Below are 23,473 nucleotides of genomic sequence, written 5' to 3'. Positions count from 1 at the left end.
AAACATAATGCTTTGCCCCAAACAAAGTTTTTTTTTGCAGTTTTACTTTAGTGCCTTATTGCAAACAGGATGCATGTTTTGGAATATTTTTATTCTGTACATGCTTCTATCTTTTCAGTCTGTCAATTAGGTTAGTATTGTGGAGTAACTACAATGTTGTTGATCCCGCCTCAGTATTCTATCACAGCCACTAAACTCTCTAACTGTTTTAAAGTCACCATTGGCCTGTATCTTTGCAGTGACTGGGTGTATTAATACACCATCCAAAGTGTAATTAATAACTTCATGCTCAAAGGGATATTCAATTTGTTTTTACCCCCATCTACCAATAGGTGCCCTTCGTTGCGAGGCATTGGAAACCCTCCCTGGTCTTTGTGTTTGAATCTGTGTTTGAAATTCACTGCTCGACTGATATACCTTACAGATGCAGTAACTGTATGTGTGGGGTACAGAGATGAGGTAGTCATTCAAAAATCATCTTAAACGCTATTGCATACAGAGTGAGTCCATGCAACCTATCTGACTTTTACTCCTGAACTTATTTAGGCTTGCCATAATAAACGGGTTGAATACTTATTGACTCAAGACATTCCAGCTTTTCATTTTGAATTAATTTGTAAAAATGTCTAAAAACAAAATTCCACTTTGACATTATATGTGTAAGCCAGTATTGTGTGTAGGCCACAGACACATACCAATTGAATCCATTTTCAATTCAGGCTGTGAATACTTTCTGAAGGCACTGTATATTTTTGATCAATGGTTGTGTGGTGAAAGAGGACTACAAACACAATTAATGCACAATAAAAGGTTTTGAACGTATGACTGTCTGTATGACTGTCTACGTTACAACTGTTAACAGTTTGGAGTTTTGAACTAAGAGCTTTGAACATTCCCCACATACTTGTGAAAATAGTACCAAAGCAATTTTAAAAAATGTATTTACATTGTAAAAGATGTCTTCAATAATGACATGTTTGATCACACATGGGATAGAAATTATGGAAATGTCATTGCCTACTGTGAAAACAGTTTAATGTACTTTAATTTACAGTGTTGTAGCATACTACATTCAAAGGTCAATTTTGAAATGTTTCTTAACCTTTTTGCTATTGGATGAACTGGTTGTTAAAATAACTAAATTGAGAATATATTGTATCAGTATGTTGTGTTTTGAGGATGAAACCAATGTACTCATTATAGTTCACAGTACACGTATAATGAACAAAAAATATAAACGCAACATGTAAAGTATTGGTCTCATGTTTAAGGAACAGAAATAAAAGATCCCAGGAATGTTTGTCAAATTTTGTGCACAAATTTGTTTACATTCCTGTTAGTGAGCATTTCTCTTTTGCCAAGATAATACAGGTGTGGCATATCAAGAAGCTGATTAAACGGCATGATCCTTACACAGATGCACCTTGTGCTGCGGACAATAAATTATCACTCTAAAATGTGCAGTTTGGTCACATGACCCAATGCTATACAGTGGGGCAAAAAAAGTATTTAGTCAGCCACCAATTGTGCAAGTTCTCCCACTTAAAAAGATGAGAGAGGCCTGTAATTTTCATCATAGGTATACTTCAACTATGACAGACAAAGTGAGAAAAAAAATCCAGAAAATCACATTGTTGGATTTTTAATGAATTTATTTGCAAATTATGGTGGAAAATAAGTATTTGGTCAATAACAAAAAGTTTATCTCAATACTTTGTTGGCAATGACAGAGGTCATCACAAGGTTTTCACACACTGTTGCTGGTATTTTGGCCCATTCCTCCATGCAGATCTCCTCTAGAGCAGTGATGTTTTGGGGCTGTTGCTGGGCAACACAGACTTTCAACTCCCTCCAAAGATTTTCTATGGAGTTGAGATCTGGAGACTGGCTAGGCCACTGAAATGCCTTGAAATGCTTCTTACGAAGCCACTCCTTCGTTGCCCGGGCGGTGTGTTTGGGATCATTGTCATGCTGAAAGACCCAGCCACGTTTCATCTTCAATGCCCTTGCTGATGGTAGGCTTTGTTACTTTGGTCCCAGCTCTCTGCAGGTCATTCACTAGGTCCCCCCCGTGTGGTTCTGGGATTTTTGCTCACCATTCTTGTGATCATTTTGACCCCACGGGGTGAGATTTTGCGTGCAGCCCCAGATCGAGGGAGATTATCAGTGGTCTTGTATGTCTTCCATTTCCTAATAATTGCTCCCACAGTTGATTTCTTCAAACCAAGCTGCTTACCTATTGCAGATTCAGTCTTCCCAGCCTGGTGCAGGTCTACAATTTTGTTTCTGGTGTCCTTTGACAGCTCTTTGGTCTTGGCCATAGTGGAGTTTGGAGTGTGACTGTTTGAGGTTGTGGACAGGTGTCTTTTATACTGATAACAAGTTCAAACAGGTGCCATTAATACAAGTAACGAGTGGAGGACAGAGGAGCCTCTTAAAGAAGAAGTTACAGGTCTGTGAGAGCCAGAAATCTTGCTTGTTTGTAGGTGACCAAATACTTATTTTCAACCATAATTTGCAAATAAAATCATTAAAAATCCTACAATGTGATTTTCTGGATTTTTTTCTCTCATTTTGGCTGTCATAGTTGAAGTGTACCTATGATGAAAATTACAGGCTTCTCTCATCTTTTTAAGTGGGAGAACTTGCACAATTGGTGGCTGACTAAATACTTTTTTGCCCCATTGTATATGTCTGAAGTTTTGAGGGAGGGTGCAATTGGCATGCTGACTGCACGAATGTCCACCAGACCTGTTGCCCAAGAATTTATAGTTCCTTTCTCTACCATAAGCAACATTGTTTTCGAGAATTTGGCTGTACTTCCAACCGGCCTCACAACCACAGACCACGTGTAACCACACCAGCCCGGACTTCCACATCCAGCTTCTTCACCTATGGGATCACCTGAGACCAGCCACCTGGTCAGCTGATGAAACTGAGCAGTATTTCTGTCTGTAATAAAGCCCTTTTGTGAGGAAAAACTCATTCTGATTGGCTGGGCCTGGCTCCCCAGTGGGTGGGCCTGACTCCCAAGTGGGTGGGCCTATGCCCTCCCAGGCCCACACATGGCTGCGCCCCTGCCCAATCATGTGAAATCCATAGATTAGGACCAAATTAATTGATTTAAATTGGCTGATTTCCTTAACTGAACTGTAACTCAGTAAAATCATTGAAATTGTTACATGATACAATTATATTTTTGTTCAGTGTACATTTTGGGTCAATGGCTGTGTGGTGAAAGACATCTACAAACAAATTGAATGCACAATGAAAGGTTTTGAATGTAAGACTGGCTGTATTACAGGTGTTACCAGTTTGGAGTTAAGAGTTTTGAAAATTCACCACATTCTTGTGAAAATAGTACCAAAGCAATAAAAAAAAACATTCATGGAAACAGAGACCTACCCTTTGCGTGGCACTGTGCGCAAAAGCGGACTCGCAACAAAATGGTGTGGTCAAACAGTTTGGTCACATTTTGTCAGCTCATGTGGAGACCTAAATGGTTTTTCAGGTCAAAAAGCCGTTGAGGAGAATAAATCCGGTTTTAAAAACTGGACCTCCTCCATCCTTGGGAGTATCTTTGTACAAACAACAATGAATTGAGTGAGATTAATAGTTATAGCCTATACCTTATCATTGCATCAATATAATAAAATAGAAAGGCTATGTTAGCATTGCATCAATACCCACTCAATAGCAGTGTGTCCTTAGTTAACTAGTTCCTTTCCTAGGCCTACATGTAGATCTAGTGGGCTATATGCTACCTTTATTGTTTAGGCTACTCATCAAAAGTTTAATCAATTAAAGTGTGTCCAAATAGCATTTAATATATCAGGCATTTTATTAGTACAACTGATTTCTATTACAAACATATATTATAATGTATAGTCATTATTCACACAATATAGGAATGATATTCAAAGCACATTTGGTAGTGATTGATAGTTAAGTTATAGTAACTTACTATATCTTAAAGCCCTGCAAAATTGTAATTTTACATTAAAATAATACGGAACTGTGTTGTTGAATATGTTTTGAGTCACCTGAAATGACAATTGAACACTTTACTCACAGTCTGTAATTCTATCACACAATCCAATGTAATCTGTTTTCCCAAGCATTGCAACTACTGAACTTTCTTGGCTAACAGAACAGACATTTTCACAGCCTAAATAAACCCAACTCTTTCGAGTTACAATTCCGAATAAACAGTCTGTTTTGAGAAATTAGATTATCAAATATTTCTACCTCAATTTAAACTTCATTAATAATTATTATACTTACATAATCATTTAGGTATATTTTCAGTATCCATGAGAACATTGACACAACCATAGCTAAACTTCCGATCTCTGGTTGATGGCTACATTGTTACAAGTAATAATTAATATATTTTCCCACATTATTTCACTTGAATGATAAATGGAACACCTATACAAAATTGAGCCCGTCAATACTGAAACCGAAATAAAACATTTAAAAAATGATTCCAGACAGATCAATTAATGTCTCTCTCTAAAATCATCAACATTTAAAACGAGCCTATTGCACAAAAACATATTTTCGGCCCATAAAATACAGGTATAGTAACAGTTACAGGTATATATTTCACATTCTTAATTTCTCACAATTATGAGCAAAGCCCTCATGTTGATTGTTTAAAGGCCCAGTGCAGTCAAAAACGTGATTTTTCTCTTTGTTTTATATATATATATATATATCCACGCCATGTGGTTGGAATAACACTGTGAAATTGTGAAAATTAAAATAATGTCCTTTTAGTGTAAGAGCTGTTTGAAAAGACCGCCTGAAATTTCAGTCTGTTTTGGTGGGATGGAGTTTTGGCCTACCTGGGGACATCACCAGGCGGTAAATTAGTTAATAGACCAATAAGAAAGAGAGTTCCAGTTTTCCGCTCCCCACTCAGACCACTCCCAGACAGTCCTAGCTAAATTCTTGCTTGAGAAATTGCTCTAAGAAGCAATTTTTGACCATTTTTAATTAAAACAATCACAGTACTGTAAGGTACTTAATTGTTACCAAGAAATTATTTGATATTGAGATAAAAATGGCTGCATTGGATCTTTAAGACAAAAGTGCTAAACAGTGTTTCAGATCTTGAGTCAGGAACATGCCAGGATACACTTTAGCTACACCGAAGGATCTCTGACAGGTTTTTGCAGGAAACAAACTTTTTTACAATATATCATTTTTGCAATTAATCAATTTGCTATTGACAGACTAAATGTCGGTGTAAATGTAGTCTGGAAAATAGGAAAGGGTAAGAGTGAGGGATTTTACTCATCTAATCTCACATATAAAGCAAAAATACAGTGATATAGTGAAATATATTATTATATTAGAAATACAAAGTAGTATAAGTCATTAATTTATAGGGTTAACCACACAGCTACAACAGCCATCTTAGCCGATTACCAGAACGCCCCTAAGGTTGACAGAACATGATTTTATATATATATATATATATATATATATATATATATATACACATATACATAATATACACACCACAATAATGTAGAAATCATTACAGGATATTTTGAGCCAAAGAGAGACAATCACTGTCAGTGCAGTTTAGGCTCAAAACATCCAGAAATCATGTACATGTCACAATATCCTCAATAATGTCATGATATAAAAGAGACTATGTAGAGAGAATACAGTGTCTTCAGAAAGTATTCACACCCCTTGACTTTTTCCACGTTGTTGTGTTACAACCTGAACATAAAATTGATTACATTGAGATGTTGTGTCACTGGACTACACAATATCCCATAATGTCAAAGCGGAAGTATGTTTTTAATTTTATTTGACAAATTAAAGAAAAATGATACACTGACATCTCGTGAGTATTCAACCCCTTTGTTATAGCAAACCTAAATAAGTTCAGGAGCAAAAATGTGCTTAACAAGTCACATAAGTTGCATGGACTGTGTGCAATAATAGTGTTTAAGACGATTTTTGAATGACTACCTAATCTCTGTACCCCACACATACAATTATCGGTAAGGTACCTCAGTCGAGCAGGTAATTTCAAACACAGATTCAACCACAAAGAGCAGGGAGGTTTTCTAATGCCCCACAAAGAAGGGCACCAATTGGTAGATGTTTTTTTTTTTAAAAGCAGACATAGAATATCCATTTGAGCATGGTGAAGTTATGAATTACACTTTGGATAGTGTATCAATACACCCAGTCACTACAAAGGTACAGGCTTCCTTCCAAACTCAGTTGCCAGAGAGGAGGGAAACAACTCAGGGATTTCCCCATGAGGCCAATGGTGTCTTTAAACAGTTACAGAGGTTAATGGCTATGATAGGAGAAAAGTGAGGATGAATCAACCACATTGTAGTTACTCCACAATGCTAGCCTAATTGACAGAGTGAAAAGAAAGAAGCCTGTACAGAATTACAATATTCCAAAACATGCATCATGTTTGTCCTTAATACAAAGTGTTATGTTTTGGGCAAATCTAATACAACACATTATTGAGTACCACTCTCCATATTTTCAAGCATCGTGGTAGCTGCATCATGTTATGCGTATGCTTGTAATCGTTAAGGACTGGGGAGTTTTCAGGATAGAAAAAATAAACAGAAGGGAGCTAAACACAGGCAAAATCCTAGAGGGAAACCTGGTTCAGTCTGCTTTCCACCAATTTCACAGGGCTTGAAGAATTTTGAAAAGAGTAATGTGCAAATGTTGCACAATCCAGGTGTGGAAAGCTCTTAGAGACTTACCCAGAAAGACTCCTAGCTATAATCGCTGCCAAAGGTGCTTCAACAAAGTATTGACTCAGGGGTGTGAATACTTATGGAAATTAGATATGTTTGTATTTCCTTTACAATACATTTACAAAAATGTCTAAAAACATGTTTTCACTTTGTCATTATGGGGTATTGTGTGTAGAGGGGCGAGACAAATGTTTTTTTAATCAATTTTGAATTCAGGCTGTAACAAGACAACATTTGGAATAAGGGGTATGAATACTTTCTGAAGGCACTATATAGGCTATATAGAGACTTGATGTTGACTGATAAATTGATTTGCATTAATGACCATGTAACACTGTCAAATCAACAAATGTAGAGAGCAATTTTCTTGAATGAACAACAACATAGCCTACAGCACTAGTGGTTACCAGTCTATTTCTGTTGATGGCAACTCCTTCACCGATGTCATGCCAAAGACTTTTGGCTCAGAAAGATTGTAGTATTGTTGAATGCTGAGAATAGTCTGCCACGCAATCACTGCTGTACTACCACTGGGAGAATGAAGTAAATGAACACATAAAAGGGGCTAAGACATCTATAGCTAAAGAAAGGGATTGCAGCTGATATGAGTGCTACAATGGACAAAGTGTGCTTAACTCGGATTTACACTTAGATATTAGCATAGCTGTATGCTGCTAATTTATAAATTGACAACTTGTCCATTGTTATTGCCCCACACTACACCGCATTAGCTAATGCTAACAAAAACCTGTCGATAAATGCAACCCAGGAAAACCTTACAATGTCAAATAGTTCTAACTACAGTAGCCTACATGTCTAAGGTTCGTCTAAATAAGTGGAGGTAGTAAGACATTGACAATCACAAAATACTCTTAAACATGATCTATTAAATCTATCGCTTAATGAAATCAGAAACACAGTGCATGACGATGTATTGCGAATGACATGATCAGAAAATGTATATATTTCTTGTTGTTTCACACGTAAAGTACACAACTACATGACTCTAGCAGGCAGATTATAAAAATAAACCTAAAGCTATCATTGTGCTGGGTCAGGCCTCTGTGTGGGAAAAAACAGGTGGTTTGGCTCCATTGTGAATTGGCACAGTTTGTCAGTGGGATGTCAGCTATCCAGTTCCTGCCTGTTGTGTTTGGTGGGGAATGAGCAGAACACATGTTCTATGTGGGTAGATAGAGAACAGGATGGGCAATGGCTCAGGTGGCGTAGCAGCAATGGACCAGCTTCTGTCTCCAAACCAGGATCCTCTCTCTCATTTCAGTCCTCTCATTTCTCTCAATCTCTCACACCACCGTGCTGACAGAAGGGTCTGACAAGTTGAGCTGGCCTGTGATGTCCGTGGGATAAGGCTGCAGAGAGTATGGGAAGAATGCAAAATAGAACAAATGATTTCATCTGTACTCACATCATATATATTCACGGTGCATACAACACAACAAATGTTATGTAACATGATTATGTCATACTTTTCATCAAGTCCCCCCTCAAGGCAGTGTTTGCCTGTGATTCGGAATGGTTGTTTGGACAGATCAAGCTCAGCACCGCAGGGACCCTATGAACTGTGCATGCTGATCAATAAACAAAGCAAGGTCACAGATGTGAGACTAAGCTACAGTGTTGTTGCCAAGTAACTGGATTTTTTCCCGCTGTATGGTATTGATTTATACAGGAACGTGTTGTCCCAGCCCATTTAGCATATTTTGCCTGCAAGTGTAATATGGATTTTCAAATGAATGCTAAATGTCATAACCTGACATTTTGGAGCACAGAACACAATTTATCATCAGTGTTGGGAAGAATTTTCAGTTTGGTGTTACAAAGGGTCTATGAAAGGGCCTATCCTCGGTTACCATGGAAACTGACATGATAATATCCAGGCACGGATGTTTTTGTCCTGCTGAGAAATAGTTAATTTCACCACGGATTACCAATTACCATTGTATGAAAGTGATTATAATGCTGTCGATGAAAGACATAAAGCTATTTATCATTCAAAACTACCACCAACTTAAAAAAAGTTTTATTGTGTCAAGTATTCTTGTTGTGACCAAGAAATCCTTAAAGGAAATGTAAAAAGTTGACATGATACTCCACGAAAATGAGATTGTACCAAGGGTACAACGTTGTGGAACGTTAAGATAGAGATAATCTACTGTATGTAGAATAAACATGCCTTTCTGACATGTAGAATAAGGAAACACATCAGTTTTATTCATGGCATTTATATCTGCGACGTTCAACAACATTTGACTACTGAGCATGTGTGACCTCACTGTTTCCAATGCCGTTACAATTTTAGGTACAGCTTCACATTCCGAATCATAGCTCACAGCACCTCCTGCCAACAGACAGGCGAACAGCATGACAACAGTCTACACCAGTGTTTCCCAACACTGGTCCTCGTATACCCCAACAGTACACATTTTTAGTTTAATCCTGGACAAGCACACCTGATTCCACTTGTCAACTAATCATCAAGCCCTCAATAAGATGAATGAGGTGTGTTTGCCCAGGGCTACAACAACAATGTGTACTGTTGGGGGTACTCCAGGACCAGGGTTGGGAAGCACTGGTCTTCTCCACAACAACCAAGGAGGTGGAAAGAAGCAGTGTGGCATATGGTGTGGATACCGATACTCATAATCCGTTGAAATCCATTTATAAATAAACACTGATATAAAATAATAGGATGGTTACAACAAAAATAAATGGTTCAATTCCAATAAAAGTGTAGGATTTCTTTTGTGGGTAGTTTTAGGCTACCTATTTTTATCACTAAATAATAATACAAAATTAATAGAAAAATAAAATTGGATTGATTGTCTACAGAGACAGGGCTCTGGAAGATTGACAAACTGCTTTGGATGGCACAACCTGGAGGCAAAAAGTAAAACAAAATAAATTGTTTTTGAAAGGACTAAAATGTTCAGCTGACAATACCAATGCTCAACGGACTGGAATACATTCCAATCCTCTGTCTTGACTTTGTAGCCTGGTGCTCCAAGTCTGTTTGTGCTTCAGCCAAGCAAGTCCTCTCTGAGTTCATCCATTGTCACACCAAACATGTATGGCATCACAAAGAGTTAGCTACAGCACACCAGGCTATTATAAAACTACATTCAGTATGAATCCTGCTACAGTAACCATATTTACAGTATTCATGTATCCATATACAGTTCCAGGACTCATGGAACGAACGTATTGAGCTCTGGATAATCTAGTGTAGAAATGATTGTCATTAAATTACCAAGTATTCAACATAAAAACGTTTGTTTGAGATTTATCACCAGGACAATACGCAATCCACAAGGACATAAATGGCATGCATATACAGTGCCTTGCAAAAGTATTCATCCCCCTTGGCGTTTTTCCTATTTTGTTGCATTACAACCTGTAATTTAAATGGATTTTTATTTGGATTTTATGTAATGGACATACACAAAATAGTCCAAATTGGTGAAGTGAAATGAAAAAAATTACTTGTTTCAGAAAATTAAAAAATAATAATAATTGAAAAGAGGTGCGTGCATATGTATTCACCCACTTTGCTATGAAGCCCCTAAATAAGATCTGGTGCAACCTATTACCTTCATAAGTCACATAATTAATTAAATAAAGTCCACCTGTGTGCAATCTAAATTTCACATGATCTGTCACACGATCTCAGTATACATACCATACCTAGACCTGTTCTGAAAGGCCCCAGATTCTGCAACACCACTAAGCAAGGGGCTCCACCAAGCAAGCGGCACCATGAAGAACAAGGAGCTCTCCAAACTGGTCAGGGACAAAGTTGTGGAGAAGTACAGATCAGGGTTGGGTTATAAAAAATATCAGAAACTTTGAACATCCCACGAAGCACCAATAAATCCATTATTAAAAAATGGAAAGAATAGGACACCACAATAAACCTGCCATGAGAGGGCTGCCCACCAAAGGAGGGCATTAATCAGAGAGACAACAAAGAAACCAAAGATAACCCTGGAGGAGCTGCAAAGCTCCACAGCAGAGATTGGAGTATCTGTCCATAGGACCACTTTAAGCCATACACTCCACAGAGCTGGGCTTTACAGAAAAGTGGCCAGAAAAAAGCCATTGCTTAAAGAAAAAATAAAGGCATGTGGGAGACTCACCAAACATATGGAAGAAGGTACTTTGGTCAGATGAGACTAGAATTGAGCTTTTTGGCCATCAAGGAAAACGCTATGTCTGGAGCAAACCCAACACCTCCCATCACCCCGAGAACACCCTCCCCACAGTGAAGCATGGTAGTGGCAGCATCATACTGTTTGGATGTTTTTCATCGGCAGGGACAGGGAAACTGGTCAGAATTGAAGGAATGATAAATGCAGGGAAATCTTGAGGGAAACCTGTTTCAGTCTTCCAGAGATTTGGGACGGAGGTTCACTTTCCAGCAGGAAAATGACCCTAAGCATACTGCTAAAGCAACACTTGAGTGGTTTAAGGGGAAACCTTTTGGAATGGCCTATTCAAAGACCAGTCCTCAATCTAATTGACAATCTGTGGTATGACTTAAAGATTGCTGTGCACAGGTGCAACCCATCCAACTTGAAGGAGCTGGAGCAGTTTTCTTTGAAGAATGTACAAAAATCCCAGTGGCTTGTTGTGTCAAGCTTATAGAGGCATACCCCAAGAGACTTGCAGCTATAATTGCTGCAAAAGGTGGCTCTACAAAGTATTGGCTTGGGGGGGGATGAATACTTATGCACGCTCAAGTTTTCAATATTTTGTCTTATTTCTTATTTGTTTCACAATAAAAAATATTTTGCATCTTCAAAGTGGTAGGCATGTTGTGTAAATCAAATGATACAAACCCCCCCAAAATCCATTTTATTTCAAGGTTGTAAGGCAACAAAATAGGAAAAATGCCAAGGGGAGTGAATATGTTCGTAAGCCACTGTATTATATTATATCTCTTTTCATTCCCAGCAGCATTTGTTGATTGAAACACTACAAGTAAATATTGTTTGGTCAAACACACTCGACAGGAGATCCCTTAAAATGGAAAGTCTGTGGAAAGAAAAGAGAATGTAAAGTCTGTTACCCGGTGCATTTGGCTTTTTCTTGGCCATTATTTTTGTAATGAAAGGAAACAAACACACAAAATGTGACACACACAAAGGAAGGTGCAGCACAGACCAATCAGTGAAAGGAGACAAACACACATACACAACTAAAAAGGAGAGCACAAACCAAAATGGTGTCTAGTTTAGCCACAGGAGAAAGACCAGCATAAGGACTAGCTCTTGTATCCCTTTGCACAGTAGTCATTAAAAACACCTTTTTTTATCAAAGAAAACGATAACCCTTAGCTTCAGACTGCCTACTAATGCTCATATCGATTTCCTTCTTTTGGTTTTGGACAAATGTCTGGATGGTTTATCGATGACTGACTGACAGACACGTGGCCATGACTGTAACTCCATGTGTGAGGGTGACTGACACGAGCCTGGAATGAAACGTTTTGCGAGAAGAGATGACAGAGGAGAGAGAAAAAAGGATGAGGTAAAGGAAGAGAGGAAGAGAGAGAATTACAAAGGAGGGTGTAATTTCCTTCAACTCCTTACCGTGTCTTTGGAGGACCTACGTCTCTTGATGTTGGAGGCCAGGTTGGTACTGATGGACCTAAAAGAGGTTTTCTGTTTGGAGTCAGGCTCTGCTCTATCACTTTTCCTATCCTAAAATAAATATATATGTAGAAACATTATTGGTGTTCCCTGATGAAGGAGTGTGTTTGGTCTCAGTGCCCCCCCCCACCCCCCCCCCCCCCACACCCCCCACCCTCCCCCAACACACACACATTACTACATTACTGTACACCAAAACTGCAGAGTAACTTGCAGAGTAGTTACACTACTCTCTATTTCAATTACCAGCTTTAATATGGTCCCGTATCTCATGTCCACTTTCTGTCTACACCCAATGCCATGTGGACATATAAAGTATCCTAGAATTGGAGCCGGATTACTATTAAAATCTGGGTATATTTTTCCTGGCTACTTTTTGAGGACTGCCTCTGATCTCATGGCACAGTAAAATAAGAACCATCCATGGTTATTTTACTCCAAGACAAAAAGCAAAAGCGTGAGCAAAAGAAAATGAGCTAAAACGAATGCAATAAAGACAACAATAAGGCAAAGCAAAACCTTTTTAGGGGGGGGGGGGGGGGGGGGGGGGGGGCTGGTTATACAATGATCAGTAAGATCAGTAAGGTCCGGTCCCTTTGCGCTCTACCAACACTAGCATAATGGTGTTTCTCCCACGACAAAGAGAGCGATGAAGACTAAGAGGAGCAGGGGAAGTAGATTTTGGTAGTGGGTGTGACTTCAACCAGAAAACATGCAGTGCAGGAAAACCAAAAGGGATACAGTATGTAGAATGAGTGGTATGATGTCGAACCTATAGGCCAGCACTGTCCCACATGAACTTGTGTCTTCTTGGTGGCTATAATCCCCTAATAGTCCTTGACTCCTCAAAAAGCCTGGACCAGGTCAATTCCACATAACAGATAAGGGAGTCTGATTATAAATAGCTAAATACTGTATATTGCTTTGTGATTTGTTTTACATGTCTAAATCATTTGGAACATTCTTTTCACGTTTTACCCTTTGAAAAACAGTATATCAGTATATTCAAGAGATTATTACAGCCAGGATATCAACAACAACAGTGAAATCATTGCAGAATCCCCCTTTACTATCTCCACAATTGTGTTCATCTCCTTTTCATTGCAACCTTCTCAGACCGTTCACCATTGAATGAGGTTGCTCAACAACACCGCCTTCATCAGAGGGCTGTCTGGAATCGTTTGAAATGCTAATACAGCCCGAGGACAGGCGACTAGTCATGCATTTCAAATATGGGGAGAAATATAGTTGGTCGAGAAGCATACAGTACATGTAGTGCACCTGAAATTAGGGCACGTTTTTCACTGGTGCCCGTTGTTCGTCTGCCATTATTGTTGTTTAAATATGGACATGTACACCCTTCATACATATGGCTTAGAGTATAAATCACACATTATTAATCAATAATACATCATTCAGTCAAAAGCAGGGCATCCATCTTTTAACATAATGAGAATTTGTACAGTATTCATTTGACCTTACAACAATACACAGTGGCCCAGTGGACATGTCCCAGCACAAATATTAGCCGGCCTTGCTTGTGTTTTTCGCCTTCCATAGAAAACAATACCGAATACAACATCTAAAGGAGATCTATTTAGACTTGTTTACCTCATGGCTCAGTAGTCGGAAAGAACAAGACAATTTGTCAAAGCTTCAAAGAGCAGTAAGTGCTCTCTCTGTTGAACTGAACAAGGAAATGCTTTTACTGTTGTCACAGCCTGATCTATTTTCACTTGTCCTTGTGTTTGTATCCACCCCCCTCCAGGTGTCGCCCATCTTCCCCACTTATCCCCTTGGTATTTATACTTGTGTTTTCTGTCTGTCTGTGCCTGTTCGTCTTGTTTATTCAAGCCCACCAGCGTTTTGTGTCTCAGCTCCTGCTTTTTCCAGTCTCTCTTTTCCCGCCCTCCTGGTTTGACCCCTCAACTGGTAGTGTACCCCGAATATAGTACTCACAGGTGACAGAAAGTTAAAGGACCTACAAAGCTAAGCAGCCACTAGCTTTGGTCCCATCGCGAAATGACAACAAGTTGCTTCTGGTCTGCAACTACTAGAGGAAAGCACACTAACGCTTTGGACCAGAGAACATTTTCATGATGTGAGATTCACATTAGCTGGTCCCACTTGACACAATCATCAACTTAATTAAGAAATATATAGCTCAAGTTCAACCTTCACATTTTACAACCAATTAGACCATTTTTAGAAAAAAAAGTTTTTCTAAACTGTTGGAGGGTTTAATCAGTGGCTGGGAGCATTGCATGCTACTACAGAGTCTTATATGGCTTGTTTTGTTTGGCTTGAGTTGGGTCGGTGATCACCAGTACATAGTACCGGCACCTTGAATATCGGCTTAAAAAAATATTATGAGCACTGGCACCTATTTCAGATCCACTTCAAGCAATGGCTTGTACAATATGGATTATATGGTGTGTCAAGCTAGCCCGCTTAGCCTTTCAAGACACAAAAGGCCAAAGCCCTTTTACTTTCCGATCCCCCTTTACAAACAGTACATGGACATGATGTGCGTCAAGAGAGACCATTGACCAGGAGATGCTTGGCTGCCACCTGTTGTGCTATTCAGTAGCCTAGCCCTTTAGTGAGAGAGCCGGGCCCAGTGTGCATCTGGCTGACTGTACAGCAACATCAGAGCTTTCTGGTGCCCCACTGCACTCACCCGGGGTGCACTCCCCCGGTGCACCCCCCCCCCCACTGCACTCCCCCACTCTGCCCTTCACAGAGAGAGAGGGGTGGGGGAAGGGGGTCATCGTACCCTCCAGGCACCGGCCGTGTCCTTGTGCGCTCAGACACACAGCAGCAGAAGACGAGGATAATGAAATCAGTCCTTTCACAGGCGCTGGGGAGTGTGCTGTACGTATGCATGTAGAGCTGCAAATATCCTTGCAGCTGTTTGTTACATTCATGTTTTGGGAGGGATTTGGAGTGCAAAAAAACATGGGTCTCTCATTATAAGTCATTTCCAAATTTAGAGAAGTAGTATGCAGCCAGCTCAATTTCTATAATACTGTAGTACACCCAACTAGCTCTGTGGAAGATTATAATTTAACTTTTTCTAATCCTGTCCATATGAATCACTCACCAATGAATCACTCGCGGTTACCTGCGACAATTTCAAAATACACGGAAAAGGGGTAGAATAATTACTGAATTGACGAAGGCAAAGAATTTAATTAGATTTCAACAATAGACTATAAGTCTATCCCCAGTGAAGTTTATTATTATTATTATTTTACAACCGCTGACCGGATTTACTAAGATCCCCACTGGCCGCATTAGATCCAGATGTGGCTTGCGAGTTGCAAGTTTGAGACCCTACTCTACAGGATGTTGTCTGATGTGTGAAGACGGGCAGATCATACCTGTAGGTTCTTCCTCCACACGTTGACCGCAGCGAAGGCCAGCTGCATCTGCTTCCTGCGGGCATCTTTGTGGCGCTTATACGCAATCTCAATAAAGATGAGGAAGATTCCAGCAACGATACCCCCAGCAACCAACATGAACACACCTGTTAGGAGACAATTTGGACATGCCAACCTGTTATTTTACTGCCTGCGGTGCACAGGCCATACTATTAACCCAAGTCACCAGTGGCCCCTGCATCCTCCATGGAGAACCATTTTGAGCACAATGAATCTAATGACAATAATCTGTCAAATTTCTGCAGATTATGAAATACCTTCACACCAATTTGAATACCTACACACCTGCTATAAACTAACGTTCTGGCTCACACAAGGGGGGCTACTTCCTTTACACACCAGTTTACTATTTGCATTTCCTCTCATTTCTGTATCATTATGGACTAAATTGGAGAACCGTACATACCTGCCATGTTCTCAAAAGTGAGGGTGGCCGGGGCATTACTCCTGGAGTCACACTCCTGGTATCTCACCCAGGTTTTATCTAGTTCCTCCATGAACCCATTCTCATGAGAGCTGTTATGGGAGAAGAGCCAGATCATACTTTAGGTTAGGTCTCAAACAGTAAATACTGATACAATACATAGAGTATACTATGGGGTGGTTTCCTGGACACACATTAGGCTTAGTGCTGGACTAAAAAGCTACAGTATTTCAATGGAGACTCTCCATTGACCATGCTTTTTAGTCTAGGACCAGGCTTAATCTGCATCCAGGAAACCACCCTTATTATAATATTGTATGGTAGCATGTTGCTTCAATAGTATCTTGTTGCTGGCCAATATTCACCTAAGAATGGACAGGGAAACGTTTTGCTTCCAAGGGCTGTCCTTCCGCATGCCTATGCCGAAGCCGGAGCGGAAGAACAGCTCTCCCGTTGTCACCAAGTCACACTTCTGTGATGCCTCAAACTCCAGGACGGCAGAGTCCCAGATGAACGCGTGCAGTTTACTGAGGGAGGGAGGGACACGGACAACAGGGAAGAGGAGGAAGGGATTGAATGAGTGTACGAAAATGCACACTAGACAACCACATCATGTCATTATTGTCTTCCTCACACTATTGCTCACCTGGGATAGCATAAATACTGTACATTCAGCATTATGGCCTCCCCCATTGGAATTTTCAGTGTATTAAACCCCCACCCCCATCCCCTGGTGCTACCCCAGCTGTTGCTCACTTGTCGCGCACAGCTTGGATGGCCTCAGCAGCGCTTTCGTAGTTGTGCTTCTCCATGTGGCGGTACATGGTGCTCAACTCCACTTGGCGCCGGAAGTAGATGTCCACCGAACTCTGCTTCACTGTGGCGTAGATGAACTTGTCTGATGGGTTTCGCAGCTGAGACACAGAGACACAAACAGAGGCACAGCAGTCAGTCAGTCATCCTCCATGACTGTCCTTTACATAAGCTTTCACCCATAAAATATCTGCACTCAATGAATGTTGCTGTTGCTTGTTTCCCCAGAATGCCATCAGCATTTCTTATCATTTTAAATTAATCTCAATCTTTCATTGATCCTAGGTGCATCAGGTGCATCTATTTTTTATATGTGTGTCTTTGTAATCACTGATGATGCTTGTGGTGATTTAAACAATTTCCCAAGTTGGGATCAATAAAGTACTACTACTACTCTACTCTACACTCCCTATACTGCCGACTTTCAATAATAGCTTTTCACCCAAGGTCTATTTGGGCCCTCTCTAAGAGTTCCTATTACCAAGAAGAATAAAATGAAGGAGAAGACAGAGACGATTTAGCGAAAGACCTCCATCTTGTTAGCATTAGTCTTAACTCCAATGGGAATGCTAACCGTTCATTTTTAATAGGCAGCGTGGTGCATTCTGGGTCAAGGAGTGCATAAAAGAGAACAGGGGGTACACATGGGTTCGCACTGCTAAAATTGCATTGCATACAGTACTGTAATGCGGTAAAATACAGTATACCATTTATGTAGCATAAGCTTTCATACAACAGTGAGTCCACATATTCTCATATGTGACCCAAGTGGGAGTCAAACCCAGAACTCTAACGCTGCTAGAGCCACACTTTTACAAACTGAGGCACGTACAGAAGAACTATACCATAATAATTCAATCAAACGCTGAATCTCAAATAGCCGCCTGTCCCTTTTTAATAGCAGGACAATGGCACACATTCCAGCAAATAAACCTGTTTAAAAAAAACACCGGTCTAAATAAATTGTTTACAAGGTTACCATGAGTTGTTTACAAGGTTTAATGTTTGATTTGTTACAGTAAATAATTCAGTAATGACTAAATTTTTTTGGACAATAATCCTTTTTTATCGGCAGAAAGAAACTGCTAACCATTGGCTACTAACAGCTGACAACTGCTAGCTAACTGGCAAGCACAAAAACAGTCAACAACTTCGGGAGTACAGACCCCAATAAATTGTCAGATCGCCCCCTAATGGTGAAAGTAAAAACTCCTGAAGATTAACAGTCAAAGAGGAGAATAATGATTATGCTAAGGAAGTTTTTTATTTGAAATAAAGGCATACTAAGACAAAATAAATGTGATACAGTGTGTAAACTACACATTAGTGCAGGAAATGAACAAATTTAGAAAAATGCTGGAAGTGAATGCTGGAATTCAACAATTAAATATGCAAGTGAGCAAAATATGCAAAATATGCATTAAGGAAATGGACGCCTGGCTCAAATAGAAGCCTGTCTTTAATAACCACCTGTTTAGTCCAGTGATTTAAGCAAATACTCTGGCTCTTCCTTTCCTATGGCGATCCTCACGAGAGCCAGTTTCATCATAGCGCTTGATGGTTTTTGCCACTGCAAATGAAGAAACTTTCAAAGTTCTTAACATTTTCCGGATTGACTGACCGTCATGTCTTAAAATAATGATGGACTGTTGTTTCTATTTGCCTATTTGAGCTGTTCTTGCCATAAAATGGACTTGGTCTTTTACCAAATAGGGCTATCTTCTGTATACCACCCCTATCTTGTCACAACACAACTGATTGGCTCAAACGCATTAAGGAAAGACATACCACAGGTAACTTTTAACAATGCACACCTGTTAATTGAAATTCATTCCAGGTGACTACGTCATGAAGCTGGTTGAGAGAATGCCAAGGGTGTGCAAAGCTGATATCAAGGCTAGGGTGGCTACTTTGAATAATCTCAAATATAAAATATATTTTTGATTAGTTTAACACCTTTTTGGTCACTATATGATTCCATATGTGTAATTCATAGTTTTGATGTATTCACTATAATTATACAATGTAGAAAATAGTACAAATAAAGACAAATCCTGGAGTGAGTAGGTGTATATTAAATACTGTATATTATTTAGTATATGTAAAGACAAGATTAAATCAAGAATAGTCTGATGGGTGACAATATTAGCCTATCAACTGTGAATTATATATTTACCGGGAAATTTTAGGCATTATCAAGTGCTTGTTAAATTGTGAATGAGAGACTGATCAAGTGTGTCCAGACTGTGCAAAAAAAACTAAGCAGAGCTCATGGTTTTAATGCAACTTTTTTCAAACCATCAATCAGGCAAGTGCACAGATAGGGCTCTCTACCTGTGCACATGCCCCTTTTCCCTTCCAGTCTCTAAAGCAACCTTTTGTTTTGGTATTTTGGTATTTTTGACAGGTCTGTGCACGGCCCTTAGTACAATACAATACTGTAAAATGAATGATAAAAAATACGAAGATGTATGATTGCCATCCTCATGAGCTGACCACCCTCCCTCAGGCCAAGGATGTGGCATGCAATGACACCAATCCAGACCAAATGCTCACAACAGGCTTGATGCAAACGAATGCCTGCTAAACATTATGGTACTTTCATTTATTCAATTTGATTACGGTACACTTATACTGAGTTTACCAAACATTAGGAACACCTTCCTAGGGATGCTGGCTCATGTTGACTCCAATGCGTCCCATAATTGTGTCAAGTTGGCTGGATGTCCTTTGGGTGGTGGACCATACACACAGGATACTGTTGAGCGTGAAAAACCCAGCAGCGTTGCAGTTCTTGACACAAACCGGTGTGCCTGGTTCTTAATGTTTTGTATACTCAGTGTATGTTGTAATTATATCTGAACAATGCATAAATATTGATGCAAAAATAGCTAAGATGGGGAGAGGTCTGTCCATATTAAAGCGCTGTTCTGCCTTCATAAGAAATGCTATCAACAAAGCAGGTCCTACAGGCCCTAGTTTTGTCACACCTGGACTACTGCCCAGTCGTGTGGTCAGGTGCAACAAAGAGGGACTTAGGAAAATTGCAATTGGCACAGAACAAGGTAGCTCTGCTGGCCCTTAAATGTATATGGAGTGCTATGTTGAATGCACAGAGCTGTCTGTTTGAACTACTAGCACACAGCTCAGATACCCACGCATACCCCACAAAACATGCCACCAGAGGTCTCTTCACAGGCCCCAAGTTCCGAGCAGACTATGAGAGGCGCACAGTACTAAATAGAGCCATGAGTACATGGAACTCTATTCTACTTCAAATAACTAATGCAAGCAGTAAAATCAGATTTAAAAAACAGATAAAAATACACCTTATGGACCAGCGGGGACTGTGAAGACACACATGATAAAATACGCACTATACACACACGTACACATGGATTTTGTGTTTGGATTTTGTGTTTGACATGTGGTAGTAGAGCAGTGGCCTGAGGGCACACACTTAATGTGTTGTGAAATCAGTTTTTAATTGTATATAACTGCCTTAATGTTGCTGGACCCAAGGAAGAGCTAATCGGAGTCTACAGTGCCTTTCGAAAGCATTCAGACCCCTCGACTTTTTCAAAACTTTGTTACATTACAGCCTTATTCTAAAAATTGTAAAACATTTAATCCTCCACAATCTACACACAATACCCCATAATGACAAAGTGAAAACAGATTTAGATTTATTTTTGCTAATTTATTATTATTTTTAAACAGAAATACCTGATTTACATAGGTATTTTCCGACCCTTTGCTATGAGACTCAGATGCATCCTGTTTCCATTGATCATCCATTTTTCTACAACTTGATTGGAGTCCACCTCTGGTAAATTCAATTGATTGGACATGATTTGGCACACACCTGTCTGTATAAGGTCCCACCGTTGACAAAAACCAAGCCAGGAGGTCGAAGGAATTGTCCGTAGAGCTCCGAGACAGGATTGTGTCTAGGCACAGATCTGGGGAAAGGTACCAAAAATTTTTGCTCCAGCATTGAAGGTCCCCAAGAACACAGTGGCCTCCATCATTCTTAAATGGAAGAAGTTTGGAACCACCAAGACTCTGGCCACTCGGCCGAGAGCTGGCCACTCGGCCAAACTGAGCAATTGGGGGAGAAGGGCCTTTTAACCTGTGTGTCGTGATCTCGTTTGGTGTGTGGGGGGGGGGGGGGGGGGGGACGACGACGACAAAATAAATGTATGCACGATAGCGCACGCACACAGCCGGTTTGGGTTCCATGTTAGTTTGTGTGTGTGCTCACCCTGGGGTCATTGATGCCGGTGATGCGCTCCTCAGGCCGGTCCAACACTAGGAAGGCTGCCAGATTGGCTGTGTAGGATGCCACAATGATCATGGCAAATCCAGCCCACACCATACCTAAGATCCTTGCTGAAAAGCTCCGGGGTGCTCCTACAAACACAATCACAAACACAAACATAGTCACTCAGTTAACAGCAGCCAATTTCAATGTCCACTTGAATAGGTAGTCTACAAAGATCCTATTGAATTACTATATACTGTATGTTTCTATTAATAAATGACAATATTCTATACAGTATATAATTCTACGAGGTAGTCTGCATCTGAAGTGAAAACCTATTTCTATATACACTTGGTGCTATCTAGGGATTAGGGTACCATTTTAGACACGTACATAGACTTAGGCCAGTGGATATTTACCTTCTCCTATCCCGGAGTTCAAAAGGACCCCCCAAGAGAACCACATGGCGGAGGATAAGGTGAGGGCGTCCTCTTCTTCTTCTTCGCTATTCACTTTAAACCTTCCAAATGGGCTGCGGTGCACACAAGACACATGTGAGCTCAGGTCTCTTTCAAGACACCAAACCTCCAACCTTTCCCACTGGATACAAACTGGTTGAATCAACGTTGTTTCCACGTAATTTCAACAAAACAATATTTTTCCTTCTGAACACAATGTGGAAAACTGATTGCATATGCAAAAAGTAATCAACATAAATCCAATGACAAAATTTCAAATCTTTGTTGAATTCACTTTGAATTGACGGTACAGAGTCAATGTGCGGGGGCACCGTTGTCGAGGTAATTGAGGTAATATGTACATGTAGGTAGAGTGGGGGGCAATGCAAGTAGTCTGGGTAGTCATTTGATTATATGTTCAAGAGTCTTATGGCTTGGGGGTAGAAGCTGTTTAGAAGCCTCATGGACCTAGACTTGGCACTCCGGTACTGCTAGCCGTGTGGTAGCAGAGAGAACAGCCTATGAATAAGGTGGCTGGAGTCTTTGACAATTTTTAGTGCCTTCCTCTGACACCGCCTGGTATAGAGGTCCTGGATGGCAGGAAGCTTGGCCCCGGTGATGTACTGGGACGTATGTACTACCCTCGGAGGCCGAGCAGTTGCCATACTAAGCAGTGGTGCAACCTGTCAGGATGCTCTCGATGGTGCAGATGTAAAACCTTTTAAGGATCTGAGGACCATTGCAAAATCTTTTCAGTCTCCTGAGGGGGTTTTGTCGTACCCTCTTCACGACTGTCTTGATGTGCTTGGACCATGTTAGTTTGTTGGTGTGGACGCCAAGGAACTTGAAGCTCTCAACCTGCTCCACTAATGCCCCGTCAGTGAGAATGGGGGCGTGCTCGGTCCTCATTTTCCTGTTGTCCACAATGATATCCTTTGTATTGATCACATTGAGGGAGAGGTTGTTTTCCTGGCACCACACAGTCAAGTTTCTGACCTCCTCCCTGTAGGCTGTCTCATCGTTGTTGGTGATCAGGCCTACCATTGTTGTGTCATCGGCAAATTTAATGATGGTGTTGGAGTCGTGCCTGGCCATGCAGTCATGAGGGAACAGGGAGTACAGGAGGGGACTGAGCACGCACCCCTGAGGGGCCCCCGTGTTGAGGATCAGTGTGGCGAGTGTGTTCTTACCTATCCTTACCACGTGGTGTGGCCCGTCAGGAAGTCCAGGATCCAGTTGCAGAGGGAGGTGTTTAGTCCCAGGGTCCTTAGCTTAGTGATGAGCTTTGAGGGCACTATGGTGTTGAATGCTGAGCTGTAGTCAATTAATAGCATTCTCACATGGGTGTTCCTTTTGTCCAGGTGGGAAAGGGCAGTGTGGAGTGCAATCGATATTGCATCATCTGTGGATCTCTTCGGGCGGTATGCAAATTGCAGTGGGTCTAGGGTTTCTGGGATAATGGTGTTGATGTGAGCCATGACCAGCCTTTCAAAGCATTTCATGGCTACAGACGTGAGTGCTACGGGTCGGTAGTCATTTAGGCAGGTTACCTTAGTGTTCTTTGGCACAGGATGGTCTGCTTGAAACATGTTGGTACTACAGACTCAGACAGGGAGAGGTTGAAAATGTTGGTGAAGATACTTGCCA

General features: G+C 40.5%; 1 protein-coding gene across 3 annotated transcripts in view; it reads right to left on the bottom strand.

Annotated features, from left to right (window-relative positions):
- Positions 1 to 6,718: 6,718 nt before the first annotated feature.
- grin1b (glutamate receptor, ionotropic, N-methyl D-aspartate 1b) overlaps positions 6,719 to 23,473 on the bottom strand; it is a 52,379-nt gene continuing 35,624 nt past the window's right edge. For 2 of the 3 annotated variants that reach the window (XM_036980378.1, XM_036980379.1), the window contains 7 exons: positions 21,788 to 21,900; positions 21,369 to 21,517; positions 17,048 to 17,205; positions 16,657 to 16,818; positions 16,274 to 16,383; positions 15,808 to 15,953; positions 6,719 to 8,125 (listed from right to left, as the gene is read on the bottom strand). In XM_036980378.1, coding sequence (XP_036836273.1) covers positions 8,060 to 8,125; positions 15,808 to 15,953; positions 16,274 to 16,383; positions 16,657 to 16,818; positions 17,048 to 17,205; positions 21,369 to 21,517; positions 21,788 to 21,900 — 904 coding nt within the window. In that variant the 3' untranslated portion in view covers positions 6,719 to 8,059. Of the gene's footprint in view, positions 8,126 to 12,364; positions 12,476 to 15,807; positions 15,954 to 16,273; positions 16,384 to 16,656; positions 16,819 to 17,047; positions 17,206 to 21,368; positions 21,518 to 21,787; positions 21,901 to 23,473 lie in introns of all 3 variants that reach the window. The other variant, XM_036980380.1, reaches the window with a different exon arrangement.

This window comes from Oncorhynchus mykiss, chromosome 6 (assembly GCF_013265735.2).
Source record: "Oncorhynchus mykiss isolate Arlee chromosome 6, USDA_OmykA_1.1, whole genome shotgun sequence".
Taxonomy (NCBI): domain Eukaryota; kingdom Metazoa; phylum Chordata; class Actinopteri; order Salmoniformes; family Salmonidae; genus Oncorhynchus; species Oncorhynchus mykiss.
The sequence above is the reverse complement of the archived record's forward strand: the minus strand, read 5'-3'. Positions and strand labels throughout refer to the sequence as shown.